At 43.3% G+C, this 21,089-nt stretch overlaps 1 protein-coding gene across 3 annotated transcripts; it reads left to right on the forward strand.

Moving 5' to 3' along the window:
• Positions 1–23: 23 nt before the first annotated feature.
• On the forward strand, positions 24–17,738 carry TMEM169 (transmembrane protein 169). Of its 3 annotated transcripts, none has more exons than XM_040605207.1 (3): positions 24–160; positions 11,985–12,419; positions 13,883–17,738. In XM_040605207.1, exons 2-3 carry the CDS (start codon positions 12,116–12,118, stop codon positions 14,500–14,502), a joined length of 924 nt encoding a protein of 307 aa, XP_040461141.1. In that variant the 5' UTR covers positions 24–160; positions 11,985–12,115; the 3' UTR covers positions 14,503–17,738. The 3 variants fall into 3 exon arrangements, with proteins under 3 accessions (XP_040461141.1, XP_040461143.1, XP_040461142.1); XM_040605209.1 differs by lacking the exon at positions 24–160 and adding an exon at positions 3,651–3,765; XM_040605208.1 differs by lacking the exon at positions 24–160 and having other exon boundaries at positions 6,443–12,419.
• The last annotated feature ends 3,351 nt before the right edge of the window (positions 17,739–21,089 follow it).

Below are 21,089 nucleotides of genomic sequence, written 5' to 3' on the forward strand. Positions count from 1 at the left end.
ACGTGACGCGCGGCCCCGCCCTCCCGCCCGCCCGCGCCGCGGCTCAGCGCCGGGGACGACGAGCGGGCGGGTGGCGGGGCCCCGGGCAGCCCGTCGCTCCCGCGTCCTGCGGCACGGCACGGCACGGCGCAGCGTGGCACCGGGGCCCCGCGGGCGGCAGGTAAGGCGGGTGGCTATCCACGGGTCGGTAGCGGCCGGGTCCGTCCCCGCGGCGGGGAGCCGCTGGCCGCGCGTCCGGCGCCTGGGCGGGATCGGCTCCTCAGGTAGCGCCCTGGTACCCCGGGGTCGCGCCGGCCTGCTGGGGCCTCCAGCGAGCCTGCTAGCCCCGTGCGCCGTCTCCTCTGCTTTAAAGGGAGGGGTCGTCGTGTTTTTCTGTACCGGTTCGGGTCGGCTTCCACAGCCATGCGGGAGGACACCCTCAGGAGCACGGCTGAGGGAGCCCCGGCCAGGAGGAGCCCGTGTAATGTTCTAAAGGTGTCGTAAATAACGGAGAAAGCTGCTGGTGTTCTCCGGCCAGGGACCCGCGGACGGAGAATCCCCTCTCCAGGCACGGGCTCTGTCGGGAAGAGGTTGGGAAAGCTGAGGTGATACCATTTACCGTATCCCTAACATAGCCGTTTTGTGCTAAAATGTCTTTATGGTGGGGTTTTTTTTTTCCCCACTTATAATCGTCCTTAATAAGCTCGGTATTAATTATTCAGCTGACGTAGAGGACAGCCAACATTATTTTCCTTTATATCCCACAGTGAAGTGACAGAGCATCTTTGCCCGTTGCAGGTGATTTTAACCAGTGCTGATGTGCCTGGGAGCATGTGTGTGCATGTTCAGTATCTCTCCAGGCATCTCCTCTGTCCTTTTCAATATAAGAGGTGTTGGAACGTGTATCTCAATTTTGTCCTGTTATTTTTGCCTAAGGGGGAATGGCTAATGGGAGAAGAGAGTGAGAAAAAAATATTAAAAGACACATGTAAGTCTAGTGGGAGTATCATTGAGTCAGTTTTGGTTTTCTCATTTGTTAAACATTTTTTTTTTTACTTTTCCCAAAACATGTTCTAAGGTTTTATACTTTAAATCAGAGACAGTTTTAAGATAACATCTTTATCCTGAGGTTCAGTGTGTTTCAAAGAAAGCTGTGTCCCCTCGTTTTAAGTCTAGGGAAGGGGAGGCATGAAGAAGTTAACTTTGTCCAGACTCATTCAGCAAGGGGTGACAAGACAGGAGTGGACTTCTGCATGGTGACTTAGGCCAGTAAGTCGATTGTTAGACAAAGTTGCCTTCTGGATGGGCTAATGTTTGTGGAACACCTTAATATTTTAAAGCACACCGTTGCTTTCTGGAGGCAAAACATGAAGCACTGTGGGTGACACTGCAAGATACACCCCTCCCCCCCCCCCCCCCCTTATTATCTTCCACAATCTGTAGGCTCCAAAGATCCCCATTAACTGTTTCTGGCTGCCTTACATATTTTAGGCAGGCTGTATCAGAGTAATCATTAATTAATCCCATGGGGAAGCATTTGTCTGTGCTAGTGAACTAATTCTATATATTCTGACCTGCCTGCCACCCTGACTGAGATGCAGGCCACCAAGGAAAATCCAGTGGGCCTCTGTTCATAGGACTTGCTTGATTTCAGTGTTCTTCCTGGAAAGCACTATAAAATGATTTTTTTCTTCCTTACCAGGATAAATTGCTTGGGTTTTGGAATTTCTCAGTAGTCATAGAAATGCCTTAAATAAGGGGCTGAACATGTGAATTAAGGTTCTGTGAGTGATGGGTGGGAGGAGAAAGGGGAAAGGCATAAAGACCAGAGAGTAAGGGGGCAAGAAAAGGAGACGCCCATTCCTTGGCATTCAGTGGAGGGTAGCCCCTTCTGGTACAAAACATATCCACAAAGAACAGAGCTGAGGTAACCAATACTCACAGATGTTTTCAGGAGAGCAATGGCTTCTCTTCATTGTTGTGTGGGTTGCCTTTGCACCCGGGATTCAAAGTATACCTTTGTGTGAATCGATTTTACTCTGCTGATTAAAATACAAAATTATTTAAGCTGAAAAGAAGAAAATTCTATTAACTAAAATAAATTTTAATCTTCTCCTGTACTTGTACTTTCTTATTTGAAAAGGAATGTTAATTTTCTTTTATTGGTAGTATTAAAACATGTTGGTCTGCCACTTCATGCAGCCATATAGTGGTAAATTCAGTAAGCAGAAGGTGCTTCTTACATATTTATGTTATTCTATAAGCTTAATGTTCAGATTATTAATTTTTGTCTTAGGAAACGGTATCTGATTAGATGGGTTTTTTTATTACTTTTTCAGTATGTGGCAGCTTAAATTTGGAAGAAAATAAATCTGCATTTAAAGCCTTGGAGTCTTAATTTTCAATTTTTGAAGTTAAAAACCATCTCAGTGTTTTTTCCTTGGTATAGCTATCACTTAAAACATTAAATATTCAAAAATCAAGATGACACACGTAGGAAAAGGAATTAATCAATAGGTGGTTTTCCAGTTGTCAGCTCCTTCAGAGTTGTGGGATTAGTACGTTATTCTTCAGCATCTACTGTTTTATTTATAGATTGAAGAGGAAAAACTAGATTTCCTGTTTCTGCAGCTCCCAGATTGTGTCTTGGCATTGAATGAATTAGTTCAATTTGTTGAGATGAACAGGAAACTGCATTTTCAGAAAAGTCTACTTTTGTCAAAAGCTGATTTTGTGCTTTGCCAGCCTATGGCTCAGCTATTCAGCTGATGACATCTGCCAGTCCAGTACACCGCCATGCTTCAAAAATCCTGGCAGCAATACGTACTGCCTTAATAATTCCTTATAGCCTGCTGTCCTTCAGGGGGTCTGTGCCCTCCCATAGTTCATAATCCATGTTGGCAAGGGGGAGGGTCTCAGAGTTGTTAAATACCAACATGATGTGAGAAAACAGATGGCTCAAACAGGAGAGAAACCTCTGCAGGACCCAAATGCTGGGAGAGGTATCCCTGGGGCCAGCAGTCTCACAAGGAGGTGAGAGCAGAGGAGATTTAATGAAAAATGTCTCAGTGCCAGAAATAAAACTGTAGGGTCAAAGACATTTTCTGACAGAGGGTTTATGCTAGTTAGCCTTCAGAAAAAATCAGGCTTGCACTCCAGCAGCCTCTGCTTTCGCAGAACCCCACCCTTATGGATGCTCCAGGTTCCTATCTTTCTTCTCCTGGGATACCAAATTGCACAAAATATAACCACAAAAATTTCTCCACATGCACCACCATCACCCATACCTATTACAAGAAATGCCTGGATTGGGCTGAAACCAAATGAAAACCAGTGTGAGTTTCTGCTTCTCTTGGGACCTTTCTGTGGGATTACACAAAAGGTCTCTTTGGAAATCCCTGCTACTTTCACCTCCTGTCTGCACATTCTCTCCTGTGTCTGTTTTTCCTTTCATCACCTTTTGTTAAGTAGTCAGAGCCTTTCTGGTTTGTGGCTTCTGGTTTCAGTGTCAAAACAACTCCTGGTCAGCCTTAGCTGCTGGTCAGGCTCTCTGGTCGATTCATCTCTTCAGGGACATTCCTCTGGAAAGGTACTTTACTCTCAGTGGTATCTTGGGGGATTTCAGTCGAGGAGATAATCGGGATATTACAACCTTTCATCATTACTCCTAGGAATTTCATTCCAGTGTTTAAAAAAAATTATAGAAGATACCACCGACACCTCATTCAAAGTGGAGTTTGCAGTGGTGCAAGATGTAGGATGTCAACATCAAACAGTTTGAAACTGGTACGTAGACAGATTTTCTAAATAATCACACCCCCTGCTAATACAGTGCTAGTGATACTGAAGCATTCATTTGTCTACAGTTCAAAGTGCTGCATTTTTAATACCCTGGCACCATGGATCTGTATCTGCACTTGTATCCAGTCGAGAGTCCCCTGAGCCAACTAATTCCTGCTGTTGGAGATACTGTCTAAATATCTTAGATTATATTTACTGTGCAATGCATTAAGCAATCCTGAATCACTCCCAGGGGAATCTTCCAGTTCTCTGCAGTTTGGCTCTTCAGCAATTCCTGGGCTGCAGCCAGGTGTAACTCTCGGAAAGCTCTGATCTGAAGCCCCCAAATATCTTGCATAGTAAAAACCACAGGATGTAGTTAAGTGTGGTATTTTTCAGATAATCCTTTCCAGACTGGATTTACAATTGTGTTTTCCACTGGGCTGCATGTCTGCACCTTCTTGCTCTTCAATTGCAGGTATTTCTATGTGTGGTTTCTCCTTATTTTGCCTAAGTAAAGCAGTGGGGTGCTTGACCTTGCCAGCACAGAGCAGGGCAGGAAAGGGAGAGAAGACTGAGATGGTCAGGCATCTTCTGAGTAGGAAAGGAAGGAAAAAAGAGCATGAGGTGCCAAACAGGGTCCTAGTTTTCAGTTATTGTAAAGGTCAGGCAAGAGTCCAGCACGCATTATCACTGCATCATTTCCTAAGGAAAGGAAATGGGTCTTGCAGTCCTTCACTGAAATCACCTGCCAGGCAGGTCTCTGTAGCTAGGACTGTACTGTCTTTCTCTGTACTCTGGAAAGGAAGGTGAGAGGATCAAAACTCTGGTTTCATGTACTACATGTTTGCTCTGTTACTGTCGCTAGGCATCTGCTTGGATGCCTAGAGGAGGCACAACACCCATTTGATGTGTGCAGCAAGCTCCTAGCAAATCTTCCAATCCCATTTAATACCAAGCCTTCAAACTGAGGATGAATCAGGTATTATACCAATAAAAATAGATGCTTGTCCTGGTTTCAGCTGGGATAGAACTAATTTTCTTCTTAGTAGCTGGTACAGTGCTGTGTTTTGGATGTAGTATGAGAATGATGTTGATAATATACCAGTGTTTTAGTTGTTGCGAAGTAGTGCTTACCCTAAATCAAGGACTTTTCAGTTTCCCATGCTCTGCCAGTGAGCAGGTGCACAAGGAGCTGGGAGGGAGCAGAGCCAGGACAGCTGACCCAAAATAGCCAAACGGGTGTTCCATACCATAGAACGTCATCCTCAGTATATAAACTGAGGGGAGTTGGCCAGGGGTGGCCTATCGCTGCTTAGGGACTGGCAGGGCATCAGTCAGCGGGTAGGGAGTAATTATATTGTGCATCATTGGTTTTCCCTTGGGTTTTACCCTTCTCTCTTCCCCAGCTCCACTCCCACCCCCCTTAATTACTATTACTATTATTACATTTTTTTATTTTTTAAACTTTATTTCAGTTATTAAAGTGTTCTTATCTCGACCCACAGGTTTTTCCTTTTTCTGATTCTCCTTCCCATCCCACTGGGGGCGGGGTGGGGGTAGTGAGTGAGCAGCTGCGTGGTACTTTGTTGCTGGGTTGCTGGCTGGGGTTAAACCATTGCAATGCTACACCTGATCCCAGCCTAAGGGAGCTGCGCAGGCAGGATGCTGGGCTCAAGTTGGTGAGACTGACTTGTTTGGCTGTTCTATGGTAAAGTGTAATCCATCAGTGACCTGGTGGATGGGTTCGGAATTACAATGGGCACCTGCTGTTTCAAGGTGCAGTATGGCCTGCTTTGGCAAACGCAGAAGTGAGGGGTAGAACAAAGGAATTGAGAGAGCATGTCTCCACTTGATTGTCGAGAGATTTTTTTTATACAAGATTCAGGGACTTCTGCTGAATTTATTCAAGAATCTCATCTAAACCACTTGGTTTGCTTTGAAGATTTCAAACTAACTTCCATTTCCAAGTCATTCTCCTTTTAAAGCCTTGGTTCTCTTCAAAGGCTAATGTGCACGTGGCATTCATTGACATTTTTAGCACAGTATAATAAACATAAAGAAACAGATCTCATGCCTGTGGAGGCAGTAGGAAGCTTTGAGTCCTTTGTCTCAATTTCTCTTTCTTCTAGCAGTCTGGACAAAGAAATGGGGAGACAAGAGAGAGACAGCACTGCAGGCTTTCACTTTTAAAAAGGCAGACCAGTACAGTTTGGGGATTTTGAAAAAGTTAGTATGCGAGAAAATCAATTAGGCATTTCGTTTAATATAAAATAAAAATGCACAGCTATACTTGTATGCTGTTTTCCAGCCTTCAGTAATACTGATCTACATAGCAGTTATTTTTCTGTGACATTTGGAAAAGTTATGGAACAACAGAGGAAAATAAAAAGAACTGATTCATAAAACAGATACTCTAAAATGTCCTTGACTTTTAAAAGAATCCTTTGAAAATGTCATCCAGAAACAATTCAGTGATACTTTGGAGCACCTCTCTTCATTACTTTTTTTTGTTTTGTTTTGGCTGTATCCACAGAATACTGTCAGCAAGTGTTTGGGCGTCTGACAGAAGGACAGTGGGGAGAGCAAGGGGCATGAGCCACTCAGTGTGGCACCAGGACCAGCGAGCCCTTAATCCGTACTCAAGCAAGTCAAGTCTTGCTGCAGGTACATCTTCAGTGATGGTCAATCCATACTGGCTGACACAGGTCCAGCTCATGGTGCCAGTGGGATTGGTCCAGAAGCTGCTCAGCAATGTGGGGCAGCACTGGCACTAATGCCACCAGCCAACAGGCAGGAGCCATGTGCCAGTGATAAATGAGAAGGACTGGGCAAACTTGGGTCTGTCGGCACTTGCCTGCAAGGATTGTGTTGCTTGCCCACTCCTCCCTTTGCTTTTAGCACCCTCTGCTTCTGAGTGGAAGGCGTGGGGCAGCAGGGCTCCATTAGCAAACAGCCATAAAGTTTTTGGTGGTATAAGTCATCTTATTGCGTTGTCCCCTCTGCTGCAGTGCTCAGCACCATCCTCTGCTTTCTGCAGTCCAGCTTGAGGACTGCTTCTGCTTGGATGCACAGTCAGAGCGTTTCTTGTCTCTCTTTCCAAGAAGTGAAAATGCTTTGAAGCTTGTGGATTAAGCTGTGTACAGACAATGCAGCCTCACAATGGGCCGCTGCCACGAGGGGCAGTTTTTCTCCCCCTCCTTAGAAATTCTTTCCTCTAGGGATAGCTGCATGGTGAACCTGATGAGGGAATCTGTCTGGCTGAAAATAACATTTTATTTTCTTTTAAAATGCAAAAGGGTTATTTTCAGTGAAATAAATCCCCCTGTCAAGCTCACCGCAAGCTGCACAGACCCCAATACTGATAGGGAGGGGCTAGTCTTGCCTTGCCTTTTAACGTGTCATTCATCACAGCCTTGAGCAGTTGCTAGGTTCAAGTAACTCTGTAATCTAGTTTGAGCTATTTCATCACGAGATGGAGAAGGACATTGTCCTCTGTTTCAGCAGGGTGTAATGAGGATGCATATGTGAAAGATCATGTGGAGTCATTTAGAAATTTAAAACAGATCCAAAGCTGTTGAGGGAGCCCTACCATTTCACCCGTTCCCAGAATAAGGTCTGAATTAAACATAGGTCATGCCACATGATTTTGTAAGGTGTGGGGCTGCATGTCCTCAATTAGACCAGTGCATTTTGTCATAACAGGATTGATTGGTGACAGACAGATCTGTCCTGAACAGCTGCATGCATCTGATACCATCTATTTTTCATATGTACAACCTGCTAGCAGATAACCCCTTTAAAAATATTAAGGATTGGAAATAATTCTTCGGATAACATGCATCCTCAGAAACACACGCATGCACATGCACAAAATCAAGAGGCGGGGTTGCGTAGAGAAGGGATTAAGGGATAGGGGTGCTATGGAGTTGATCCATGGCTGGGGAATTCTCTCTTAAAGTGTGTCTCTGGGGTAAATTTCTCCTTATCTCTTCCCTGTCCTAGGTAACGCACAGTGCTTCTAAAGCACAGGGGTTTTGTTCTGCAGATAACCCCTGCATGATGTGAGTGAAGACACAGTGCCAGTTTTTCTTGTGTTGAGCATTTTATGTGACTGTAAAAATAAAAATTGATGCTCCTCACTGCTTACGGTCTACATTTTTTCCTCTAATGTCTGCTCTGAGCAGTTATAAAAAGGTTACTTGTGTTTTAGCAGGGATTTAAGATCAAGGATTTTATTAGCTTGCGGGAAGGCTCTTCCTTCCTGTCTGTGTTCAAACCGGATAATTTCTCTTCTGTTAGCAGCAGGATCAAACCCTGAAAACCAATGGAAAAGGCTTCCGTTGACCTAAATGGTGCAAGGCCAAGCTTTTAGGCTCCTGTTATGTGTGTCAAAGACTAATTCTGTCATGAGAAGTGTAAGAAGTGTAAGCAGCAATAGCTTTACTGCATAGTAACAGAAGATTGTGCTTCTAAAAATTCCTCTACAGAGTGTTTTTGCAGAGCCACCTCCCCAGGGTTCTCCATCTGTTTTCACACAAAGATTAATAACAAATTGTTTGGCTAATAAACTTCTCCCCGCTATCCTTGAAATCTGACCATTTATTTTCCCTCCCTCCCATGTACAGTTATTGGATTCCTGTCTGTCCCTGTGCTCTCACATGGGAGACATCACTAGTATTAGATGCACAGCAATTGTCATGCTTCAGCTCCACAGCAAGGCTTTTAAGGGGTGAAGAGCTCAGTGTATGGCTGACATGAGTTGATGCAGTAGATAGCTGTGTAGTGATGAGGGCTGTCCTTGTTCTTACAGGATGTATAGAAAAGGAAGAGAGAAAAAATAAGCTGTGTGTACTCTACTGTGACTTCTGCAAGAGCCCATTTTTTGTTTGCAAATAGGAAGAAAATATTCTTGGGGAAAATGGGATTGTGGCTTGAACCTGTTTGATTCACCAGCATCCCTGTGGGATGTGGGGCTGATGGTGGTGTTTCGAAGTGCTGTGTTCAGAAGTCTGGACCAGGTGGGAGAGCATATCCCAGCTGGTCCATTGGTAGAAACAGATGAGGAAAGAACAAACATCTGTTGTGAAAACAAGCTTAAGATCAGGAAAGATCTTTGTGATCTTTCAATCTGACTGCTCCCTAATACAAGCCATAGGACTTTCCCACACTAATACCTTTTCTAGTCAAGTACTGGTGACCAAACAGCTGCCAAGATACCCAGTCCAGATTTGGAAGTTTCCAGTGATGGGACAACTTTCCACAGCCCTCTGTGATGTATATCAAGTGACACCTACCACTTTGTTAAAACACCTACCTAACGTCTGGCCTGTGTTTGTATCTTTCAGCTTTTTATCTTACTGCATCCTCCTCTGCTGGATCAGAGGGTTCTCCTTCACCGTGTTTTTGTTTCTGATGTAGACAGACTAATATCAGATTTTACTTCCTTGTGCCTTAAACAGAATAATCTGGGCTTCTTCACTTCCTTATCCCAAGGGCTCTGACCCAGCCACAGCAACGACACTTCTTAGGGGCTTGTCTCCCATAGCCTGTTCCCTCCCCTGTTCTGAGCTCAGGAGCAAGAGAAGTAGAAACTGAGCTGCCACCCCTTGACAAACATGCTGTTGAGGTGTTTCTTTCTAGTCCTGGTGGAAATTCACAGTGGCAGTAGCTGCTATAGTGGGGGTGGGAACATATGACATAGCAAAATAACTGGGGGGATCGCAGGGCATCTTCTGGTTATTAATCAGCATCCCACCTGACCGGTGAGCACAAGAACTGGACATGGATTTCCAGTGCCTATCTGTGACAGATTCCTTGCTTCTCCTCTCATAGTTAAGGCTGACATAATCCTTTAGGCTTTGGCATTGCACTGAGAACTGATGTTAGTTTATCATCTACTGTGATTTTAACCAATGTCACAGCTGTATAAACCTTAAGGAAAAAAAAAACTTCAACCACAAATCTTTGCCTGTAGCTTTACGTTGGTTTTAGATGTTACTGGCAAGTCATCTCCTTTTCAAAGCAGTGGGGACTGATCGTGGAACTACAGCCAGGATCTTTGTGAATCTAATCCCAAATCAACTTCTGTTTCTCCAGACCTTTAGTAGGTCACCCCAACAGTGATAGTTTTGGCTTCTCTGTAGCTCCAGGCCTGTTTTCAGTACCTCTGGGAGGGGAATCTCACTGTTGTCTCAGGGGCTTATTAGGCTCAGTCATAATTTTCGGATTTCATAGATGCAAGCCATGAAGTTTTATTGCTAATTCTCAAAGAAAAATGTTAGAGCCTATTGTACTTACTGGATGAATTTACTACAAAGAGTGAGTTTATTCCATATAATAAATGTATTCCATTTCCCCATAAAGGCATTTTTAAAAAACACTGAATGAAAACTTACATGAATTCCACTGATGTGAAAAGATCTCGGAGTCCTGCCAATATTAACATGTTAAGAGCCAGAGCTTGCTATCTTTGAAGTCAGTGGATGGTTTGCTTTGGAATTAAAAGGAGGAAGTGGAAAGTGAAGTATTAGATTTCACTGTGAAGTTTCTTGCATATCCCATTCCTCTTTTATATTATGGTATGTGTAAAACTGGCTATCTACATGATGCTTCCAAACAGATGTAAAGGGTGTGTTCCTCAGGCAGACAAGGTACAAGAACTGTATTGAGAAATTGCTTCTCATTAGCTCATTTATGTTTGGGGTTTTTTTTTGGGGGGGGGGAGGGGGATGGTGGAGGTGATGAGATGCTTTTCCCAGAGACCAAAAAGGTCTCTGGGGAAAAATCCCTTCTTGTTTTTGCTCCATTCTCTGTTGAGGTTTCAAAAAATAATCTGAATTGTTGAGTTCTTCAAAGCCATGTAGAGCCAATTGGTCACAGTCTTAGGTGTTAAAGTGACACAAATAAAAGTTGTGTGTGTGAGAGAGAGCGTATGGGGCATAAATAGTTGATCTAGAGTTCTGCAAAACATTTCAAAACAAACTAGAAAAATCTTGTATCAGTGGGAAGACCAGGACCATGCTGCCACATCTAAAAATGCTCAACTAGTTTCTAGCATCTGTTCAGGTAAAACAATTTCCCTGGCATTGTGTGGGCTATAAACTATGATAACTGTGTTTCTTAGTTTCCTGTTAAAGAGATGAGTTAGATACTAGGTAGAAGCTTAATTATTGGTCATGTGCATTTTTTGAAATATAAATGTGAATGTTCAACAGAGGTCTTCAGTGTTGTTAAATGTTATTCAGTGTATTCAGATTTGTACCTAAATACTTCATGAATACTTGGCACAGTCAGTTTCGTAATTGTTATGATATCTGAGAACCATTAATCCTGCTTCGTCCATGTCCATGGAGCAGGATTTGTCTGTCTCAATGCCTCTTTAATTATATGTTTTTTACGTAGGCAGCTTTCCCACAGATAACAGTGTCACTTGATATTGCTGTTAATTTTGCTTGAATGAGGAGAAAAAACTGAAGCTGCTGTATTTGTTAACAAAGCTTTGAGAAGATTTGGGTTGTTTTCCCTGCACAACCAGGAGACTTGGCTGTGGTTTCCAATTCCCTCCCTAGTGAAGTAATCTTAATAGTGATTTTGCTTTAAATCCACTGTATATACTGTATTTTTAAGGTTTGACAGCACTACATAATGCTAAATCGGTATGGATTGAAACATCATTCATTTTGACATCATTTGATTACTTTTTGTAATACCCTTGCAATGGGCAGTAAATCAGAAGACACTCAAAATGAGAAAGTCTGGCACCAATATACCTGTTGTAATGAGGATGAGCACAGTATTCCTGCTGCAGCTGTCTAATCTAGGCCAATCCCTTAAATCAGTCAACTTCTTTTTCCTCTATGGTTTTGTTTCTGCATTCTCATGCGTATGGGCCAAAACTATTGTCTTCTGTTTGCTTCCAGCATTGCAGAGGAATATTAATTCACCCAGTAAGCTGTGCTTGTTTAATCTCTTTTTATAAATGTTATTACTCTTTCCTTTTCCAGTAGCTTTGGTTTGTTACATTTAAAATTGGAACCTGAGAATCAGGATTAGGTGATACTACAAAGCATGTATCCATGTAATAAAATTGAAGTTCAGGACAGTAATAAGGATCTTCAGATGACACTTAAACCAGTTGAAAGTAACCCTTTATGGGAAAACTATGGCCATTTTTTCTGCTTGGTAAGAAAAAGACACTTTTTCAGCTTTCTTTGTCATTTTAGGCTGGGAATGGAGTGCATAATTTGGATGTCAGCACTGGGACATCTTACCAAAGCAAAGCATCCATGGGACCATTGCCTAATCAATGACTTCTAAGTGCAGGACCTGTTAGGTTGGAAACAAGTGCTGCAAGATGCCAAGTGAGGGTCTTGAGAGCAGCAGTGGGATGGAGGAGACAGTGCAGAAAGAGAGCAAGTCTGGAAGCCAGAGCCCTCGCCATGGCTCCATGAGAAGGGCTGTGGCAACCACTGTCACCTTTGATGGGGAAGCCACTATGGACCGGAGGAAAAAGAAGAAGAAAGAGTCTCGTCCTGAGTCAATAATAGTGTATCGGTCAGAGAATGAGAATAAGGTGGAAGAAGAACAGGTAGATGAAGAAGGAGGGGAGAGGAGCTCTGAGGAAGGCTCCAAGTTCCTGGGTCAGTCCATGGCAGATGGTATGTATTCCTGGGAACACCCATTTTCCATAAAGTCTTTTTTGATGCCAGCATGCGCTAAAGTCAAATGTAAGTGACTCTGGGACCAACCCTCTCCAAGACTGCGGGCAAGGAGAGCCTGAGTTCATACATAAAACCACTCTGAAATAAAAAGCATTACAGGCTGATCTGGGGTGTCCTTGCAGTTCTTTGCAGAGGTTGGTTGTTGCTGCACTCATTTTTAAATGTATGTTTAAATGTTAGGGTTGATCCAGAAGAATGCTGTGTGTGCTTTAAGCCAATGATGCTGTGGTCAAGCTCCTGTCCATGCTTAAAACAACTGCCTGTTAAGTGAAAGGATAGAAGCAAATGGATTTAGTGGCTCTACCTGTGACAGGGAGTTTTACTCATTATCTAGGATTTGCTGTTGCTTTCTGTTTGCATATTCTCAGCACAGCTTCCTCTTTAAGAGTGATTGTTTGGCAAGGTCATCATGGGGCATCTTGGAGCCGCTTTCACTTCTGATGCCTGTCCTGGATACCCTTGCAGGGAAGAAGTGTGGGAGGCAGGTCCTATGGCTAATCCTCTTGTGAGTCGGCAGTGCAGGATGGTAGGGGCTTAAATGTGAATGCATGCTCCTCATCCCTCAGCTGCAGCAGATTCCCTCATGATCTTAACCCCTATCCTCATGGCTTATCTGCTGCCTTCCTATTTTGGTGGGCCAGTTCAAACTGCTGAGCCTCCTTTTAAGAGCCTCTGAAGACCTTCTTTCAAGCTAGTCAGAATTAAGACCGGGAGGAAGTATATTTTAGGCCCATAGAGTTTTTGGCCAGTATCGTTGCAGGGACTGTCCTAATGAATTTCACTTGGGAACTAAGCCAGTCTGTGACTTTAACATGCATCCCAACACTTTCCTGTTTGGTGCCTTTGCTGATCCCTTAAAATGCAGATATAATTATATGAGAGTTTGTAAGCTTTTTCTAAACTTTGAAAATTAATTTGGATTGAGATACAGTGGAAATGTAAAGTGAAATATTAGCTATTCAAGTATAACTCCATGTATGGATGTGCTTATTCCAGAACAAGAGTCTTAGTCATATTTCATGCCAAGTGTTCACACTGTTAAGGAATAAATCTATGAAGGTACCAGAGAAAATAGGCATGCCATTTTTGATTCAGTTACTGTGGCTCATCTCTTTCTCATACACTCCTGCAGCACTTTCCCTTCTCATATCGTCCCTAGTGCAGATGCTGGAGTCTTCTCCCTTGTGATTTCTATCATCTGGAATTCATGTCTTCTCCCTCATTAGTTCTTCCATTTTCTTCTGTGATAATCTTCTTTATACTGCATTGCTTATTGCATTCCATCTTTTTTTAATTTAATTATAACTCCATATGCACTATCTAATTGTCTTTGGGGATTTACAGAAAATACTCTGTACTGAAAATAAATCTTATGTAGATGAGTTTATCTGTGTTTGTAGGTGTCTGGAACATGCCTTTAGACAGCCGCTATGTCACCTTGACTGGAACAATCACCAGGGGAAAGAAGAAGGGTCAGATGGTGGACATCCATGTCACACTAACGGATAAAGAGCTACAGGAACTGGCGAAGTCAAAGGAGCCCCCTAAAGAGGACATGCCTGAGAAGAAGAAATGTGATGTTGGGCTGGACAGAGGACCCCACGTTGTTCTCTGGACCATCATCTGCCTCCCCATCATTTTTGTAGTGTCCTTTGTGGTTTCATTCTACTATGGAACCATTACATGGTACAACATCTTCTTGGTATACAATGAAGAGAGGACCTTCTGGCACAAAATCACATTTTGTCCCTTTTTAATCATCTTCTACCCAATTATAATTATGGTGGTGTCTTTTTCCCTAGGCCTGTACTCAGCTGTGGCGCAGGTAGCATGGTCCTTTGGGTACTGGTGGCATGCTGTCAGGGATATGGAGAAGGGCTTCTGTGGCTGGCTCTGCAGTAAGCTGGGTTTGGAAGATTGTTCTCCATACAGCATTGTTGAGCTGCTAGATTCTGACAATATCTCAGGTAGTCTTTCTGGCAAGAGCTCTGCACAGGGGGTTGAGACCTCGGCAGTCTGAGCCTTTGTCCTGGCTGACTGTTTTGGTCATATGTGAATGGTTTTCACCTAGACAATAACACACTGATAGTTTTTTTTATATATATATATATTTAAACACAAACTTAATTAATAAAATATTGGGCTGGGAGTGCTCTTTAAATGTCACAGAATGGAAGTGTGCTAGCTTCCCATGGTCTGGGTGGGGAGGTGCATGGCTCTCCAAGGATTTGTCATCTGTTTTAGCTAATTATAACTTGTGGGAATGGTGAGAAAATCCAGGTCTGTGGGGCTCAGGCTGTTCGTGGAGTGGCAGAGATACATGCTGAAAAGTCCACTTCTGTAAAGTGGAACTTTACATTTCAGATATAGGACATAACCGTGATCCGTTGACCCAGTGAAAAGAAGTCTCTACTCAGGGGTTGAACTTCAAGAGACAAGAACCTGTTCAGAGGTGAAGGCTAAATTGCAAAATGTGTGATGTTCCTGCAGTTTTCCTAGAAAGGGTCCTTTAACAGCCCTTCCAATAAGTGCAGCAGACCTTCCCAGTAGGCTAGCTGCTTAGACACTGTCAGTTTGAAAAACAGACCACTGGAATAGTTGTGCCCAGCCTTTCACTGGGGGAGGACAGCATAGTCCCCAACAAAGGCACATGAGCTGTACACTGACCTGAAACACACCCATCACATGATGGAAGAGTAGAGCTTGCTCTGTAATGCAGTGCATGGGGACCTGACTGGCCTGTCACCAGCATCCTCAGGTGACTGTAGGTGCACAGATAGGTGGTTAGGACACACCTGCATTTGCTGTCTTGATAGGTGCACTGTTAGGAAGGAATGGGCTGTGGGAGTCATATACAGTGTGCAGTGCAAACAGTTGCATTATAGGCAAGAAACCTGCTCTGAGGAAGGGTGATCAGTTTGCAGGTCACTGCAATGTAGGTTTGGACCAGCAGCACCTATGTTTAAGGAGGTGGAGTTGAAGGTGCTTGGGATGGGACGGTGTTACTGAAACAGTCATTTTGTTTTTCAGGTTGCTCTTATGGAAGAGCTGCTGGACCTTCTCTTTCAGAACAGGGGAGTCCCTGAGCCCATGTTTGTTAGTGCCAGTGCAAATTGCATTAGTGCCTCAGCTCTGGAAATCTGCATCCCACACACACTTCCTCGTTAATTATACGGATGAGCAACAGATTATATATCCTCCTCTCCTCATGTCTCATTTTCATAATTGGTTTGCCTCCTTTTGGGACTTTGCATGGCATCTTAGTGGGCTCCCAGACCAGGCTGAGGTGGCCACCATATGCTGGAAAAAATTTGTCTCTTCAAAAAAAAGATTAGCAGAAATGTTCTTTTTCTGGATTGACTCTTAGGATTCTGGCCTAAGGAGGACACAGGGAAAATGAAAGAGATGTATAACGGGCTCTATTGGGGACTGAGTTACATGTCTGAAACATGAATAATTTTCTGAGTGCTCTAGTTCAGCTGGTGTTGCTAGTAAGTCTGGCTCAGCCCTAACCCAGAGGAGCCTACCATTTGCATGCGTGTACGTAGATAATTTGTAGTGTGCAGTCAGTCAGGCTGCACAGTCACTCATGTCTGTATAGATGTTTCACTTCCCCAGTCTCCCTACCAGAGGGGGAGCTGCTCTAGTTTTAGGATGGTAAAGAGAAGCATTCAGAAGCTGGATTTCACAGGAACTAATGCTTTGTGTTGCATTTCAAGGAGGAGCTCAAGACTACACTGTCTGTCCTGGTTAGGACATCTGGGAACAGGTGATGTATAAACAAGTCCATCCAATCCTCTAGGCATGACACTGAGAAATAAGTGAAGTCCCTGCTGCGTCCGTGGTCTGTCCCCTTCTGGGAGGTCCAGCCAAAGCAGCCTCTTAGCGCTGCCTTGAGGATGAACACTGTGAATAGTGTAGAAACCAGATATCAAGAGCAGGTTTGTCCCCACACTTTACCAATAAAGCAGAGGTGCTCCCTGGGCACAGGTACAGCCAGGCTGTGTTTGCTGCTTTCTGATGCACAGCTTGCAGTTTTTACTGGTTAAGTCTGACAGCTAAGGCTGACACATGCCTGGGACCAGTTCAAGCAGTAAAATGCCTTTCACAGGGCTGTTTCAATCAGGGAGCTTGACGTGCTGCTGAATCAATAGAGAAGTCAAGGATAAGTCATGCCAGTGCTGGCAGTCTGTAGTGACCCAGTGCAGCCACTCTGCTTAATACTCTTCCACATGGAAATTGCAGGCTCCCACATGGCTGGAGGGTGGGAAGAAGTAATGCTTAACAAGCATTAATGGGAAGGAAGGCCTGCTGGCAAGTGTTCTCACGCTTTGCCTAGAGGGACGCTGCTGGCATGAAAGGGGTGGATTGTGTATCTTGGCCCCAACAAGTGGGTTTGAGAGAAGGATGGCTGGCAAGTATGCATTGCTGCAGAAGGACAAAACCCAATTCAGCTGTCACTGCCAAACAGCAGCTGTTCAAGGCTAGACGAAAGGCTGGGGTCAGTGGCACAAAGAGCCTTCAGCTTACAGAGGGCTTGAATGATAAATACTAGCTCATTACAGAACACAGCCATGTGAAATGTCTGTTGAGCTGCAGGATTTGCTTTCAGGATTGTAAACAGCCTGCCAGAGTGGAGACAAAACCAAATCTGTGCCTCTTACTGCTATGTAGACACAGAGGAGTGTCAGAGAAGTCATTAATACCTTCCCTCTGCCGTGGCAGCTATGCTGGGATTGGAGGCCACCTTTCTGGGGATATACTGGAACAATCCATTGTGTGTTTTCGAATTTACACTTAACCAAGCTTGCCTCTGCACCTGCTGAAGTCAGGGTGTTCTGCCACTGATTTTGGTTGGGGCTAGTTTAAGCTTGGGATTAGTTCTGGTGCTATTTATAAACATCTTATTGACAATTTTCTCATAACAAGTCTGGATAGCTTTCTCTTTTGCTCCCGGAATGATTTGCCTGCTGCAAAATATATAATAATTATCAATTGTTGTAATAGAAAAAAGCACAAGTTTTTGTCTTGTTCTACCCTTGCTTTCAGAAACTCACAAGTAATTTCTGCTTATGTGCCACTGTCAAACTGCAGGGAATTCCAGTTACTCTGATTGTTGAGTGTGTTTCTGGCTGCTGTAGTCGGGATGTTTTGTTAAGTAAAGATAGTGTACGTTTGCTGATTGTTATTTTTAATTGCATTCCCTTTTCCCATCCTTGCTGGCCTGGGTGGAGAATAAATATGTACGTGGCTTTAGAATAGTGTTGCTCTCATGTTTCTGCTTGACTTTGTGTTAAAAACAGTGCTGTGGGATGAACACAGTCATTCTATGCTGATAATCGATTACAAGTCATTATCTTTGAAGACCCACTTTAAAGTGTGTCTGAAATGTGTCTCAGTTTTACCTCTTGTTAACCTGTGCCTATCCAGAACTGTCATATCTCTGGGCTCTGGGTGCTTGTTTGCTTTTACTTCCTAGTGCACAAATGAAAACTTCTGATTAAATTTCATTTCTTGGGTATCTGTTTGGCTTTAGCCCCAAGGATCTGTAGGGAGAGACACGCTTCCATACCAAAATAGAAAATACATTTAACTCTACAAATATGGTCTGTGTGTCTGCGACTTGGAACTGCTATTTAAGCTGTGCTAGGAAGATTTCTTACAACCCCTAAGTACTCCAGCCATGGCTCTGATAAGTCGAAGGAGAATCCACCAAAACAGTTCTTTTGAGGTGTCTAAATATTAAATGATACCCTTGGTGCTCTCCCACACTGTCTTACTACAGTCCTACCCTCCTGCTAGCACAGGGCAAACACATTTGGCATTTTCTTTCTTCTAAGAAAGAGTCATTAACCTTTGGAAGGCCCAAATGAAATTCCTAGCCAAGAGCTAGCACAGCTCAGTGTAACAACTCTTCCAGCCAAAAGGCTACCTGCAGGTGATTTTCTCAAACGGGCAGTGCCATGGCCAATGCAATAGCTGGAAATACCAGGAAGGTGCTTTCAGTGTGATGCCTACTGCAAACATTGTCAAGGGAACAGGATTCCCTGCATGGTGGGTGTACGCTGGGGACTTCCCACCTCCAATGAAGAACCTGGTGAAGGACACTCAGCTTCCTGGTGTGGCAGCATGAGGTGGAGGGTAGTGAGCCCAGAGAATTAGCTCATTAGTCTTTGCAGTTCTCACCTTTGAGGTACAAGGTTTATAATTTTATAAGATAATGGTTAGCAGTGGGAGAGACTCCTATGGGTGACCTTTGCACCAGGCAAAACACACCTGTATGACTGCACCATGTATTTTACCAGGGGGAGAGAAGGTGCCTGCTGACTTACCTATCCCATTCAGTTTCTTTGAGAACTGAAACAATCACAGTGTAGACTGTGCTTTTAACCATAACTAGTCTCTTGAATTTACCCTTCTAATCCATCAGGCCCATGCTTTGAACCCCAGGGCTGGGAACCTGCAATTCCTCACTCTGAAACTATCAGCTGCTCCATGGATCTGTGTGGCCATCCCCAGGGATACCTTTTCAAAGCTGCAACTGCTAGTTAAGAAAAACCACTCCAATCTGCTCTTGCACACTGAAGCACGCAATTACACTAGCACTGAAGAGAGAAAAGAAGGATGCATAGCCCACATTCCTGTGCTGTGATGGACACGATTTTGCTCAAAATTTATGCAAGCCCTTTTTGTCCCAGACAATGAATTATTTGTGGGACCAGTGCCCTTCCTGCTTATTTCCAAAGACTTGTCAACATGGAAGCAGTTAGTTTAACATGGATTAATTTCTGAGTAGATTAGTCCATCCAAATTTATACCCTGTATGGAAATGGAAACTCACAAAAAGAGGTTGAAGCAAATGCAGGGGGCTAATCTGGTTGGAAATGCAACGTTTTAATTGATTTGGCAAATTAGAAGGGATATCATGTTTGCTTGTCTTGCCTACTAAAGCATGATTTCTCTTCAAACAGGCAGCCACTTAATGATGCAGGAAGGCTTGTAGTTGTGTGTTGGATCAGGTTAAATTGCCAGGGGGGTTAAAAAAGCCCCCTAAGCATCTTTTCACATAAACAAGTGAAGTGTGACTGCATGTGAACAAGCAGCCCAGAGAAACGAGGCTTGAGGGGCTCTCATGGATTTCCCCCCAGTTCCATTAACTTTCAGTCTTCGTGATTTCTTGTCATTACAATAGCTGAAGTCTGTCAGAATGCATTAAGATAAAGAGAACACCTAAGTCAGGCCAACAATGTATTTGTCCCTGTGTTAAAAAAATGCTCTTGCTTTTAGCATGCTAAAACATTAAATCTTCCCCGCAAAACAGAGAAGCTAAAATCTGCTGTGGTTTGCATCCGTTGAAATTAGGCATGCCATGGATTAATTTGACCTGGAGTGCTCTAAGATACAAAATTTCTGCCCAGATGTGATCTCCCTGTCATAGGGCTCCTTTTCCCAACCATTTCTTTCAGCTGAAAATTCAACTTCACAAGATAAAAAAGGATAACTGCTGAATTTCATAGTATGTTCTGCCTGGCAAACAGGATAAAAACCCACCTCCCAGGCAACATATTCCCTCAGGGCTTGGTTTATTACAAGTTCGTACATCGGTAATGTATATTAAGACCAATATATTTGAAGGTGCCTTTGACTATTTTCATATGCATGCCAAATTCTTTCTGCTCCTACAGTGATAAGGTAAGTGAATAAATTATTTCTACTACAAAATAACAGCAAACTGGCTCATTGTGATATAACACAAATATAGCTTAATTTATTCTAGCCTGGTTATCTGAATTGCCTGCACTTGTGATCCTAACAACCCCAAATATTGTAAGTACACTGAATGGCTTTTGCAATATCAGTCCTGGGCATGAATCCAACAGCTCCTAGGGTAGTTGGCCTAAGGAGAGCATGCCTTTTATTCAGTCTGTCTTTCTAAATTACATTACTTGTCCTAAACTATGGAAGTGTCAGCTTCTAATGCTTTCACTATGATGCATTTAAATATATTTGTAGCAAGCTGCCCTTATAATTAAAGGCAATTACTAGAATATCTTTCCATCATAATGGGGATTTTCCTTAACATTTATCCATGTAAAAGTTCCACACAGAATTAATAAACACAAGCAATTTTAACCTCCATTAATTTATTCAAATGAGCTCCCCTGAGACTTAAGAAATGAGCAGAAATGATTCCTAGTATTTGCACGTAGTAAAAGAAAAAAGGTCAAATATTGAATATAGTAAACAGTATCATCCCAGGGCACATGTAGTGTCATTCGTAAATGACATCTCAGTTCTCACCAAACGTGTTGATAGAGCTACCTTTAGTGACTCAAAGCAGAAAATAATACTGACTCCTCTACAGTGCGATTACACACCACTGAAGCAATGAATGCTAATATTGAAATGGGCTGTAAGGCAGAAGTTTTATGTGGTGGTGGTGACTTCAGCCAGCCCCACGATTACAGCAGGATTGCTCTGAGGCTCTACTTCCACCCTAAAATCAAGTCTCTTTTGATGGCTAAATTTGCCATTTATTTCCATAGAATGTTTTCCTTGTCTAGTACAAAAATCCTGCAGAAAACAGCAGTTGTCATCTTGATGACT

This window comes from Falco naumanni, chromosome 8 (assembly GCF_017639655.2).
Source record: "Falco naumanni isolate bFalNau1 chromosome 8, bFalNau1.pat, whole genome shotgun sequence".
Classification (NCBI taxonomy): Eukaryota; Metazoa; Chordata; class Aves; order Falconiformes; family Falconidae; genus Falco; species Falco naumanni.

Excerpts from the sequence above, each read along its gene's own strand:
- TMEM169 (XM_040605207.1), top strand. The coding sequence starts at position 12,116 with ATGCCAAGTGAGGGTCTTGAGAGCAGCAGTGGGATGGAGGAGACAGTG. Across the intron at positions 12,420-13,882 it reads GGGTCAGTCCATGGCAGATG|GTGTCTGGAACATGCCTTTA; the intron begins GTATGTATTCCT and ends CTGTGTTTGTAG.